Source organism: Arabidopsis lyrata (assembly GCF_000004255.2).
Source record: "Arabidopsis lyrata subsp. lyrata unplaced genomic scaffold ARALYscaffold_4, whole genome shotgun sequence".
NCBI lineage: Eukaryota > Viridiplantae > Streptophyta > Magnoliopsida > Brassicales > Brassicaceae > Arabidopsis > Arabidopsis lyrata.
In genome coordinates this window covers 11,581,134-11,592,711 of record NW_003302552.1, presented here as the reverse complement: position 1 = coordinate 11,592,711, position 11,578 = coordinate 11,581,134, and the positions used below count along the sequence as shown (strand labels likewise).

Genomic DNA, 11,578 nt, shown 5'->3' with positions numbered 1-11,578 from the left:
CACACAAAATTGCTAATCTCGTCACTTTAATATTTATTATCAGTCAAATTATCCAAAATTGTGACCATCTCCGTCGTCGATTTCTTCGTATTCCGGTGGCTGAGGAGGTTACTTTCTCATATTCTCCCTCTTTTGTTTTCCCTGTTCGAGCGGATCTCTCTTTTCTTTTACCAATTCGTTTCTTTGTTCATTGATTTTTAATACCCTGATTCATTTTTGCTTTGTCTTTTCTGTGATTCAAGCTGTTTCCTTTTACGTTGTGGGATCCTTAACGTGTGTATTATTTTGGTATTTTTGAAGTGATCTTAGTTATTTTTCTCACTGTGAAGGCAAAAACTGTACAAACCAATTGTAACTTGTAGTTTGGTTTGGTTTGTGTTTATCTTATATGACTGTGACAAATCGATTTATATATGGAATTGCTAAATAAAAGTTGAAGATATGTGGCTCTGTTAGTTAATTATTATTAGTTTTGATTGTGCAGCATTTGTTTAGGTTTTCTCAGACAAACACTGTGAGAAAATTTTAAGTGTTCCTGAGGAGTAAAAGAGGAAAAAGGAGAATGAGAATAGTCGGGTTAACGGGAGGCATAGCGTCTGGGAAGAGTACAGTCTCCAACCTCTTCAAGGCTAGTGGCATTCCCGTTGTTGACGCTGATGTTGTTGCTCGAGTAAGTAACAAACATCTCTCTCTTTTCTATTTGAGTGATCATTGCAAAGAGAGAGGTCCTCCTAGATGAAATTTAGCTTAAGAGAAGTTTAGTAAATGGTTTGGAAATGTGTTGTTTTGCTATATAGGATGTATTGAAGAAAGGAAGCGGTGGTTGGAAAAGAGTAGTTGCAGCTTTTGGTGAGGAGATTCTGCTTCCTAGTGGAGAAGTGGATCGTCCAAAACTCGGTCAGATTGTGTTTTCATCTGGTTCTAAGCGCCAACTTCTAAACAAGTAAGGATTTGAAAATTCCCTTTATTGTCTATTTTATGAGGTCCTGAAATTGGTGTTGTGTCTTTCTCTCTATAGACTGATGGCTCCATACATATCAAGTGGTATCTTTTGGGAAATTCTGAAACAATGGGCGAGTGGTGCTAAAGTGATAGTTGTCGATATCCCTTTGTTGTTCGAAGTGAAGATGGATAAATGGACTAAACCTATTGTGGTTGTGTGGGTTAGTCAAGAAACACAGCTTAAGAGACTAGTGGAGAGAGATGGACTGAGTGAGGAAGATGCAAGAAATAGAGTGATGGCTCAGATGCCGTTGGATTCGAAAAGAAGCAAAGCTGATCTTGTGATCGATAATAATGGCTCTCTCGACGACCTCCACCAACAGTTCGACAAGGTTTTGTCTGAAATCAGAAAACCCTTGACGTGGATCGAGTTTTGGCGTTCAAGGCAAGGAGCCTTCTCGGTCATTGGTTCGGTGATTTTAGGATTATCTGTTTGCAAACAGCTCAAAATTGGCTCTTAACATTTTGATTTTTTTCTGATTTTTCAATGATGCAAACTGTAAGTCATCACTTCTGTTACTGTTAATAAATTTCTTGTAAGAATCTTTCAACTTTCATATATTTAATCTCCCTCTCCCCAACATTAACTTACACTACTCACTAGTTTGATTTCACTTTCCTATTCAGTTCTCAGACATCTATTATCCATGTACAACTTGAAGCTGAGATTGAGAAAAAGAAAGAAGCAGCAAGTGACAATTAATCATAGGAGACGACGAACGGAATGACCATCAACAAGAAAACATCGTAAGGGAGCGTTGCATAGCCTGTGTAACCAGGGTCATTCTCTTTGAACTTCTCAGTCAATCCCTGATAATAAGCATATGACATGCTGTTAAAAAAAAAATAAGCATATGACACAGATATTAAACGATTTCAAGTGGTTTAGATTCTCAATAGAGGTTAAAAGATCATAGTTCATACCTTGACAATCATCCCACATCTGCAAATCCACCACAAAAATGATATTTAGAAACCGAATCAAGAACTACATAATCGACGAAAGACACAGAGAAGAAAACTTACTCAAGGAAACTATCGAAACAGAGGTCAACAGTTTTGCCAGTCCCATCATCAAACTGAGATACGATAAGTTGAAGAACCGAGGTTGGAAGCATGTATCCCAGATGAAAGAAAGCGTCTCTTAGCTCGGTAGCATTGATCTTTCCGCTCCTATCTCTATCGTACCTGTCAAATATTGCCTACAACAGACAACAATACTCACTAGATTGATTAATAAAAGAGAGTCTTAGACACTTAATTGTTCACTTACACGCCATTGTGCAAGGCAATTCCACAACTCAACATACTCCTTAGGACCTACACAAATGGAACATCATAACTCATACTAATCTAAACGCAGCAGAATCAAAAGAAACTAAGGCCTTGAATGGTTGGTCAGTACGCTCTGGACCGGGCTAAAATCGAATCAGTTCAATGTTTATAAAGAGTGATTGAAATTGAATTTCACTTATTTGCATTCTGTTCTATAAAATGAAATTCAAAACCAATTTCAAAACCACAAATAAGTGAATTTACCAAGCCGAAGCAGAGAATCTCCAGGACTCTTGTAAATAAACAGCAGAAACCTAATCGTTCTGTTACTAATTCCTTCGTAACCAGATAACAACAACGCTTGCCGGAGCTCCGACTCTTCGAGAAATCCGCTCCGATCTCTATCCGCCGACTCAAAGCTCCTCACAATCTGCGGATGCGTTTCCGGTGAAAACATCCCGGAGGAGGAGCTTAATTGTTGAGTTTGTTGATATGATGGATACGCGTAACTGTATCTATTTTCGCCGTCGTACTGCTGCTGACCGAACGATTCTGGCAACTCCGGTGCTGACGGCGCGTAGGCGTTTGAGGAAGCCATTGATCAGATTATGAAATTCTTAGAAATGGCTCGAATTCGGAGAATCTGGTTATTGCTTTCTCTCAAATTCCAGAGGTTGAAGACGACTGATTCTGATTCGCGTGATTTAATCGAATTTATTAGTATTATGATTGGACGGTGAAGATATTAATGTATTTAATCCAACGGTGAGATTGAGAGCGTGTGCGTGCTTATAACTCTTTAGTGCTTATCAATTTAAATATGGGCTTTTAATATTAATGGGCCGATATATTAGACGGTGAGGATTTTGTTAAATTAATCCAACGGGTAAGATTTAGCGCGTGGTCATAACTCTTTAGTGCTTATCAATTTGAATATGGGCTTTTATTATTAATGGGCCGAGCAGCTTGTTAGGCGGGAAAGACGGCGAGAGAGAGAGAGAGAAGAGAAGAATGGAATCGGAGAAAGTGGTGGTGGACGAGCTGCCGCTGGCTATCGTGCGCCGGGTGGTGAAGGATAAGCTGTCGGAGTGTTCGCCGGAGTATGACGTCAGTATACACAAGGAAGCGTTGCTTGCATTCTCAGAGAGTGCGAGGATCTTCATCCACTACCTCTCCTCCACGTACGTAGACCTCACAAACCCTAACTTTTTTTCGAGTTTGTTCACTGTGATAGTTAATGATTTGGAATGTTCCAAGTTTGGGTTATTGTTAATGTGATTCAATTGATGAATTTTAGTGTTTGTGATCTATTGAATTGATGAATTTAGTTTAATTTTGGGGGTGAATGATATAGGGCAAATGATTTTTGTAAAGATGCAAGAAGACAAACTATGAAGGCTGATGATGTTTTTAAGGCATTAGAAGAAATGGATTTTTCAGAATTTTTGGAGCCGCTTAAAACTTCTCTTGAAGGTAAGTTTTTTTTTTTTTTTTTTTTTTCCTGATGAAGATCATATTCTCACTATCTGTTGTTTAATTCATGAAGTTTTAGCAGAATTGGCTTAGGCTGTGATTTGTCTTCTTATGGACACTGGCCTAGGTGTGTGCCCTTTGAGCTTTATGATGTCAATCCTAATGTAATCTACATGACTGATTTTCAGATTTTAAGAAGAAGAACGCTGGGAAAAAAGCGGGTGGTGGAGCAGCTTCAAAGCCTGCTGGTGGAGCTGCTTCAAAATCTGCTGGTGCAACAGCTTCGAAGCCCAAAGAGACGAAGAAGAGGAAACAGGAAGGGCCATCAACACAAAAGGGTGCGAGGAAAAGCAAAATAGATGAGGAAACTAACAAGAATGATGAGGAGAATGAGAATGACAACACAGAAGAAGAGAATGGAAACGATGAGGAGGATGACAATGACGATGAAAATACGGAAGAGAATGGGAATGATGAGGAGAACGAGAAGGAGGATGAGGGAAACAGCATGGAAGAGAATGGGAATGAGAGCGAGGAGAGTGGGAATGAGGACCATAGCATGGATGAAAATGGGAGTGGGGATGGTGAAGATAATGAGAACGAGGACGGGAGTGGAAGCGGAAGTGGTGAAGAGGTAGAGGGTGATGAAGAAGATGAATGAACTCAAGGTTATATTTTTTGCTAAGAACATGTTTTCAGGTTAACGTTAGATTAGCTTGTAAGCTTGAAGCAGTGGTTGTGGCCATGAGCATGTCATAGACTCATATCAAATTGTTTTGCTCTTTGGCTCTACTGTTAACAGATATGTAAGTCAAAGTTTAGAAATGAAATTTTGCAACAAAAGAGTGAAGAGCAAATTTTGGCTTATTATTCATTCTGATTTAGAGATCAAAAAAGTTGGGATGCTAGTCTAAGCAAATGTTACAACAAGAAGAGCAAAACTCTTAAATGGGAAAAGTTTTGACACAGTTGAAATTTTTGAGTTCAGTGGCACAGCACTTGAGGACCTCAATATTCATCTTGACATCATCCAGAATCCTAAAACTCACATATTAGAACTCAACTAGCCAATAAAGACACCCTAATGAAAAGCTCGAGGTTGGATGTATAAAAAAACTAAAGGGTCATTTGGCTTTCACTTCATGTATTCAGTGACACGCTGCGAAATATCGTCGAGGAAAGACACGAAACCCATGGCGCTAGCAAAACCAATACCGTCCACATCTTGTTCTTCTATAAGATAGTTCTCAAAGACAGTAGCATCGTCTCGTCCTCCTCGGATAAACATCAGTTTTGGTGTGATGCTCCTTTCTTGCTTCACCTTATTTATGGTCTGCCTCAATAAACCTGTAAGATAAAAGTTTTCAAATCAGCATAATCCAACAGATCTAAAGGTGGTTGAACTGGATTTCATTTGGCAAGCAAACTTACAGTCTTGAGGTGGAGGGAAAGGTATCGACGGGTCTGCAGTTGATGAGTAGAAGACTATCAAAGTGGTATATGCATCTAGGAAAAATATTGGACTACCACTTGTAATCAAAGCCGCGCGGCTCAATGAATGACGCGGATATGCCAGTGTATCTGGTGTTGAATATGACATTAGTGCTGGGTAAATCCCGCAATGAAGAGAGCTCGGGTCCAACACGCTGCAATTTCAAGGAAAAAAAGAACACAAACGGGAAATTTAGGTACTTAAGCCTTGATTGTGGTTGCGTTTACATGCGGTACCAAGGTATTTTTTTTCAAAATAAATCCACTATCTTATATTACCCTACATATGCAATATTGTTCACGATGACTCATTAGGGTGGCTATTAGTAGTTCATTGGGATGGTTACCTGAAAAGGCATTGCAAGTAGATTCTGTAATCAGGATGAACACCTTCTTCATGAAACCGGAGAAGGGGGTTACGGAGTAAGGCAAAGACTAAACGAGGCAAAGGCTCAAGTTGAGGACATTGTGAAAATGTGATATCAATCTGAGAACTCATCGACTTGTTTCCGTTTTTGTATTGGACGAGATTAAAGGCATCGTTGTATTGTGCTGTTAGAATTACTAGCCAATCATGAAGTAATGCCCTCCCTTCACGGACTCCATCTTCCAGAGAGGCTAAAATTACCTGCAGAGAAATAATTACGAAAATACAGACAGAATTAGCAGATTAGTAATGGATTCATTTCTTTCACTGGAGCCGAGATAAAAACAAGAAATGACTTTTACCTTGTGAACGAGCAATGAGAGAACTACTTCATGATCCACACTGTCGTAAATTTCATTGATGTTGTGGGCAGTTCCAAATTGCATGGTTCTGATCCTTAATCGTCTCTGAAGTGTGTGTTTGCCTCTGTGTAACACAGAATAAATCAAACCGAGCTTGAAACACTACAAGATCCACAGTAGTGATTACCATGAAAGGCAATTCTGGGCTCTGGGATTGACCGAGTACAAGGTCATTAATGTAAGGGAAGTTCAAGGTTTACTATCAACTCTAGGCTCTGGCATGGACAGTTTGTTTACGAGGTATGAAATTCATTTCTAGGATACAAAACACTATGAATGTTCCAATGATAAAAAATTCCAATAAAAAGCATAGCCCCATATGAATATGATTATAATGATCAATCAACACCTTTAGCATGGATTAATCTTACCTACTTGAAGATGACATTTCTGAATTTGACAGTCCCTCGGGAGGTACAACAACTGTGTACTGAAATGCAATTTGCACAACTGGTTGCTCTCCAGAATGCCTGGAAAAGAGCACAAGAAGTAAGCATCTTTTAAGTGCCAAGTCTGTTTATCAAATTAGTTAAAAGACTTAGCAGTGGTTTCAACAATATAGTAAAAAGTTCAATAATTTTTTTTAAAGCAATACTTTATTGCAGGTCAGGGAAAGCATGGCAATGACTAGTTACAGATATACTGCGAGTCAAATTAAGTACAAAATCAATGACTAGCGGCTTTACAATTGCATGGAATCAATCAGCATCCATTTCGTCCCTTCGACCAAATCATAAATATAGGAAAAAAGCAATTATTGTTAAGTTTACCTGGAAAATCCAGAATTATCTGCAAAATCAAAGTCATATGCATATGTTGCATATGAATCACAGCAGATGATATGCTGAAGGTTCTCGTACTGTGGATCTGGAAAGAAGTGACCAAACTGCAAGTAAGGCCAAACTGTTAGCTAAAGCAAAAAAAAAAATTCATTATCTGAACTTTCGTTTCTCACAAAAACCACATACAGAGTTGCCAGGTTTGAATTCAGTTGATGTCCTCAATCGCAAGACACAATTGAATGCATACGGCCGGTTAAGCATTCGAAACCTACAAAAGAAGATCATGCAATTTTGTTTTAATTAATTTGGTATAAATAAAGAAAATACAGCATGCTTTCTTTCTATTGGAGTGGAAAAATAATGCCAAGCATCAGAACTAACATGTCTTGGGGAAGAGTTGAATCATCGGTGCTTGAATACAAAAACAGCGAGCCACCACTTTCGATGCTAAGGAACTTCAGGGATGCTAAATCTGTGTATTCATTTGTAACTGCGAATAAATCTACACATACACCAGATTGGACAGCAATGGTGGCCTATAAAAGAGCCGTTAGATCTTAGCTGAAAGTATATATCCATCTTGGAGATAGAAAATCTTGAAATAATACTTACTAGGTCTTTGTAGAATGGTGTTTGTTCAGGAAGCAGAGCACGATCAGCATCTACCCTTTTACTTGCATATTGTTCACCATATCTACTTGTATCCAGTTGTCCACGTCCATAATCAGGAGGACCAGATAGGAAAGCAAACACCCTAGCTGCACTTATATCAAGTCAGTAAAACACTGCCCAGTGCAAAACAACCTGATGAGGAAAGAAACTAGACTGTGTTGAAACATATAGAGTATAGACATGCTACAAATTTTCACATACCTAATGCAAATGTATTCCCAAATTCAGATCCTAGATAGTTGAATAGAGCTTCCATAGCTGTACCAAAGCCCCTACCACCCATCAATACACTATCCATCCCTTGAGCTGCTCCAGCTGATCTCTCCCAAGAAGTTATTGGTCTGAGTGTCTCAAGAGCTGCAGCAATACGATCCTTGCAAGTTTCTACCTGTAGGAAGTATAGAAAGGGAACTTTGTCTGTCTACAGGTGTTCCTAGCTATGTGATCCAACAATCACCATGATTGACCAAGAAAGTACGAAATATGAAACGAAATGTTAAAAAATGACCATACCGGAGCCAAAAATTGTAACAAGGGCATGACATCCTCAAGTTCTAGCGATAGGCTACTCTCCCCATCAGGAGGAATGAATACATTCTTTACAACTGGTATAGGTCCTTGAACATCATACAGTCCTATTTTGTGGCTGAACGTAACAAGACCGAAAAGAGCCCCTGGACTTAGAGCTGCAAAATAGAAAAAACGAGAGAAAAATATACCCTCAGAACACAGTTACAGAGAAGAAAAAGCACATCCTTGCTTTAAATTTTGTATGAAATGACCTTCCAGAGCGGCTAGCAATGCACTTTTTGTAAGTTCCAAAAATTCCTCGGAAGCTGCAGATTGAAAAAGGAATTATGAGCAACAAAAAAATGCAACATTTGAACAAGAAGATGGCACTGATATACATATCAGACAGAAACATAGGAACTCTGAAGAAAATGAGTAGTATGATCTTAAGAAAGCAATAACATGTGTATTGTTCTAGCGGATCGAAATGATATTTACTAGAATAAGAGACATGGACGTTCACGTACAACACATTATATTGGAAGGCCCAGTCAAACAGAAACTTGATGAAAACCAGCTCACTGTCTAGAACAATTCGAAGTAAATTTACTGCTACCATACTCTGCCAAAGCATGGCAAAATTACAACATGAACAACAGAAAAGACATACAAACCCAAGCTAGAATCACAATCTAGATCAAATTACATACAAAACGAAGCCAAAACTCAATAAGAACAACAGAAAAGACATACAAACCCAAGCTAGAATACAATCTAGATCAAATGACACACATTGCTTCTGAGAATTACAATGCAAAGATTATCAACACACAATTCAACTACAATTCACACTGATCATGATGAACAAGAAGATGATATTCAAAGAAGTGAAACAAATTATATTGGAGGACCATTCAAACAAAACTTGATGATAACCAGCAGAATGATCACACAATTCACATTACAGAACAATTCAAAGCAAATGTATTCCCACCATAGCCTATCTCCAAAATCATGACAAAATCACACTCGATAAGAAACAACAAAAACATATAAAACAAAGCTAGAATCATAATCCACAGTAAAATGACACACACATTGCTTTCAAAATTCACAATCCCAAAGTTCACTAACACACAATTCAAGTACAATCTACATTAACCAACAATAAAATTGAACATAAGAGTGAAGAAAGAAGCCTTACACGAGATATCAATCGCCGCGACATACACAGGCCGTGCTTGAGTCATCTCTTCCTCCGATCCATCCACTAAAAACAAAAAAAAATCAAGCAGAAATCAGAACCAATTCCAACAAGAAACCAAAAGAATCAGTACAGAGATGACATAATACATACGAGGCATCTCAAGATCAATGAAGGAAGAAGTCATTTCAGGTATAGACTGAGGATTAGAGTAACGAGCAACAGCATCAGAAGGAAGTCCATTGAGAGTTCCACAAAGCGAGCAATTCCAAGCCCATTGATCAAGCTCACAGTAGGTATTGAAGTAAGCGTAGCAGTTTTCGCAACGAGGAAGAAGATGACCGTTAGATCCGTACGCTGGTCCGACTTCGTTCTCGTCTTTAGCCGCGAATGGTGTTACTGTTAGTCCCCAAGGAAGTCCTGACGCCTCTTGAGCATCTGCATCGATCGGAAAACGCGACACCGTTGCTCTCACGGCCATTGCTTCAGATATTTCGAAAGGTAAATTTTGATTCTGGTTGAAGGTTTTCGGAGAATTGGTGTGGATCGGTGAAAATGGGATGAGCACGGAGAGAATTTGGTGCACATTAGCTTACGACGTTAAATTTGGCGCTGCACGTTAGCTTACGACGTTAAATTTGGCGCACGTTAGCTTACGACGTTAAATTTGGCGCACGTTAGCTTATGATAACTTATTTTGCGAAACGTTTCACAACTCTTCTTGGTTTTTGGAATTATTTTTTTTTACTCGAATCCTTTCATATAGAAACATCAAAGAGGCTAATGATTTAGTGGTGGATGAAGTGACGGTACTACATAAAGATGGAGTGATGCAACAACTGAAGTCTAAGACCATCATCGCAAAGGTTAAAGACACGGGAAATTCGCTATGTTTTTGTTCTTGGAGAGAGCTCGAACTTAAAGATATACTCTATGTTAGTCGATAGTATGGATGTGGTGTCAATGTAGCATCAAATAAATTGAGGATTAAGTACATGAATGAAACCCTCTTTCACCTCCGAACTGAACTAAGAGCGTTTTTTTTTTCCTAACAAAAAAAGGCTAGAAAGAGAGTATTCTTTAACCCGACTTGATTTTGTACGTATATACTATATCATACATAGTATATCATAAATTTCAAAATTAAATGTATGCCCGATTAAAAAAATCTATCAAAATAGATACCTCGTTATTGCTCAGAAGAACAATAATAGGTAAGGATGACAGGATTTGAACTCCTAGACTCCTCAATTAAATATCTTCCTGGATCATTGACTATTTTTCCTTGCTAGCTTTCTATGTAGGAGATTGTTTAGTCACGACAGATTCATTGGTTGTTGACAAATGCAAAGCCCCAAAAATATCGTTCATCTATGGGTATCCCTTCTTTGCAATCTTTGAAACAAACTTTGACTTTGTGGTTTGCTAATAACCAATCAATTTATGTCAATAGTAGTAAGATATTTTCTCATTTGTTTTTGTTCTAGTGAGAGATGTGTTGTTAACATGGCGAGATATGCACTTCTTAAAATTATACACGTGAGATACAAGAAAATATGCGTATTGCAACTAAATTTTGCGACCAATTATCTAATTGCAAAACATTGTGATTAATTCTTGACTTATTTCCGACGTTTTACCAACTAATTAAAAAATGGAGAGTAAACAGTCGCATTTATGCGACGAAACAAATAAGTCGGTGAACAATCGTAAATTAGCGACTGTTATGTGACAGATTAAAGGCTAATATGTTTTGGTCGCAAAAGAATCGCAGATCTGCGACTAATATGCGACGTGATATTGAGTTAGAAACTATGGTCGACATTAAGTCACAAAAAAAGCGACGATTTAACAACCAAATTTTATAAGATCTTTAGACATATAGAATTTGAAGAGGAATAATTTGAATAATTAAAAAACAATGAGTCTAAATGTGTGTTTTGTAATAGTGTCATGTGTGTTTTATATATTAAAAAAAGAAAATTATAAACATTGTCTCAATTTATTTACATATATTTATGACAAATATTAGATTGAGTACACTGGTAATTTGGTAACATACTTTGCATATGTCTCAGAGAACTACGGTTCGATTCTAGACAAAAAAAATTCCATACATTTTACACATGGTCACAAAACAGTCGCAAACCTGCCAGCGTTTTGCGACTATAAGTAAAATGCTACTACTTTGTTCGACCATTTTTATTTTTAGTCCCTAATTAGTCGGTGTTTCGACTAGCACCTGAAGGTTTTTGCGACTAACACCTGAATTAGCGACTAAGTTGAGACTATTTACCAACTCTCGATTTTTTTTTTTCAAAAATTCACATTTAAAATTTTATTACATGTTAAGTTAAACGTTTTTACACTGATTTGATCG

The 11,578-nt window shown here is 37.9% G+C and overlaps 4 protein-coding genes across 6 annotated transcripts; 2 read left to right on the top strand and 2 right to left on the bottom strand.

Moving 5' to 3' along the window:
- On the top strand, positions 1–1,568 carry LOC9315159 (dephospho-CoA kinase). The gene is made up of 4 exons (XM_021027730.1): positions 1–107; positions 485–670; positions 798–943; positions 1,019–1,568. Exons 2-4 carry the CDS (start codon positions 563–565, stop codon positions 1,461–1,463), a joined length of 699 nt encoding a protein of 232 aa, XP_020883389.1. The 5' UTR covers positions 1–107; positions 485–562; the 3' UTR covers positions 1,464–1,568.
- On the bottom strand, positions 1,544–2,996 carry LOC9316987 (probable calcium-binding protein CML48). 2 transcript variants are annotated; one of them, XM_002879045.2, is made up of 5 exons: positions 2,542–2,996; positions 2,276–2,322; positions 2,029–2,204; positions 1,927–1,945; positions 1,544–1,812 (listed from the first exon to the last, which is right to left on the bottom strand). In XM_002879045.2, exons 1-5 carry the CDS (start codon positions 2,873–2,875, stop codon positions 1,702–1,704), a joined length of 687 nt encoding a protein of 228 aa, XP_002879091.1. In that variant the 5' UTR covers positions 2,876–2,996; the 3' UTR covers positions 1,544–1,701. The 2 variants fall into 2 exon arrangements, with proteins under 2 accessions (XP_002879091.1, XP_020883390.1); XM_021027731.1 differs by having other exon boundaries at positions 1,713–1,834; positions 2,542–2,982.
- Positions 2,997–3,221: 225 nt separating this feature from the next.
- Positions 3,222–4,617, top strand: LOC9315158 (DNA polymerase epsilon subunit 3). Its single transcript, XM_021027729.1, has 3 exons — positions 3,222–3,458; positions 3,632–3,750; positions 3,939–4,617. The coding sequence occupies exons 1-3, from the start codon at positions 3,289–3,291 to the stop codon at positions 4,409–4,411; spliced, it is 762 nt and encodes a 253-aa protein (XP_020883388.1). The 5' UTR covers positions 3,222–3,288; the 3' UTR covers positions 4,412–4,617.
- Positions 4,597–9,767, bottom strand: LOC9316986 (protein transport protein sec24). 2 transcript variants are annotated; one of them, XM_021027728.1, is made up of 15 exons: positions 9,352–9,767; positions 9,199–9,264; positions 8,267–8,320; positions 7,998–8,170; positions 7,686–7,872; positions 7,425–7,570; positions 7,194–7,348; positions 6,999–7,080; positions 6,801–6,916; positions 6,402–6,500; positions 5,971–6,094; positions 5,589–5,869; positions 5,182–5,396; positions 4,851–5,097; positions 4,597–4,735 (listed from the first exon to the last, which is right to left on the bottom strand). In XM_021027728.1, exons 1-14 carry the CDS (start codon positions 9,677–9,679, stop codon positions 4,886–4,888), a joined length of 2,238 nt encoding a protein of 745 aa, XP_020883387.1. In that variant the 5' UTR covers positions 9,680–9,767; the 3' UTR covers positions 4,597–4,735; positions 4,851–4,885. The 2 variants fall into 2 exon arrangements, with proteins under 2 accessions (XP_020883387.1, XP_020883386.1); XM_021027727.1 differs by having other exon boundaries at positions 4,657–5,097.
- Between the last annotated feature and the right edge of the window lie 1,811 nt (positions 9,768–11,578).

Bases quoted from the DNA above. Each gene is read 5' to 3' on its own strand.
- LOC9315159 (XM_021027730.1), top strand. From the start codon at position 563: ATGAGAATAGTCGGGTTAACGGGAGGCATAGCGTCTGGGAAGAGTACA. The intron at 671-797 runs GTAAGTAACAAA...TTTGCTATATAG, and splicing joins ACGCTGATGTTGTTGCTCGA to GATGTATTGAAGAAAGGAAG. The intron at 944-1,018 runs GTAAGGATTTGA...TTCTCTCTATAG, and splicing joins AAGCGCCAACTTCTAAACAA to ACTGATGGCTCCATACATAT.
- LOC9316987 (XM_002879045.2), bottom strand. From the start codon at position 2,875: ATGGCTTCCTCAAACGCCTACGCGCCGTCAGCACCGGAGTTGCCAGAA. The intron at 2,323-2,541 runs GTAAATTCACTT...CCATTTGTGTAG, and splicing joins AGATTCTCTGCTTCGGCTTG to GTCCTAAGGAGTATGTTGAG. The intron at 2,205-2,275 runs GTAAGTGAACAA...TGTCTGTTGTAG, and splicing joins ATTGCCTTGCACAATGGCGT to GCAATATTTGACAGGTACGA.
- LOC9315158 (XM_021027729.1), top strand. From the start codon at position 3,289: ATGGAATCGGAGAAAGTGGTGGTGGACGAGCTGCCGCTGGCTATCGTG. The intron at 3,459-3,631 runs GTACGTAGACCT...TGAATGATATAG, and splicing joins ATCCACTACCTCTCCTCCAC to GGCAAATGATTTTTGTAAAG. The intron at 3,751-3,938 runs GTAAGTTTTTTT...ACTGATTTTCAG, and splicing joins GCTTAAAACTTCTCTTGAAG to ATTTTAAGAAGAAGAACGCT.
- LOC9316986 (XM_021027728.1), bottom strand. From the start codon at position 9,679: ATGGCCGTGAGAGCAACGGTGTCGCGTTTTCCGATCGATGCAGATGCT. The intron at 7,349-7,424 runs GTAAGTATTATT...GCTCTTTTATAG, and splicing joins CACCATTCTACAAAGACCTA to GCCACCATTGCTGTCCAATC. The intron at 6,501-6,800 runs GTAAACTTAACA...GCTCTTTTCCAG, and splicing joins GATAATTCTGGATTTTCCAG to GCATTCTGGAGAGCAACCAG.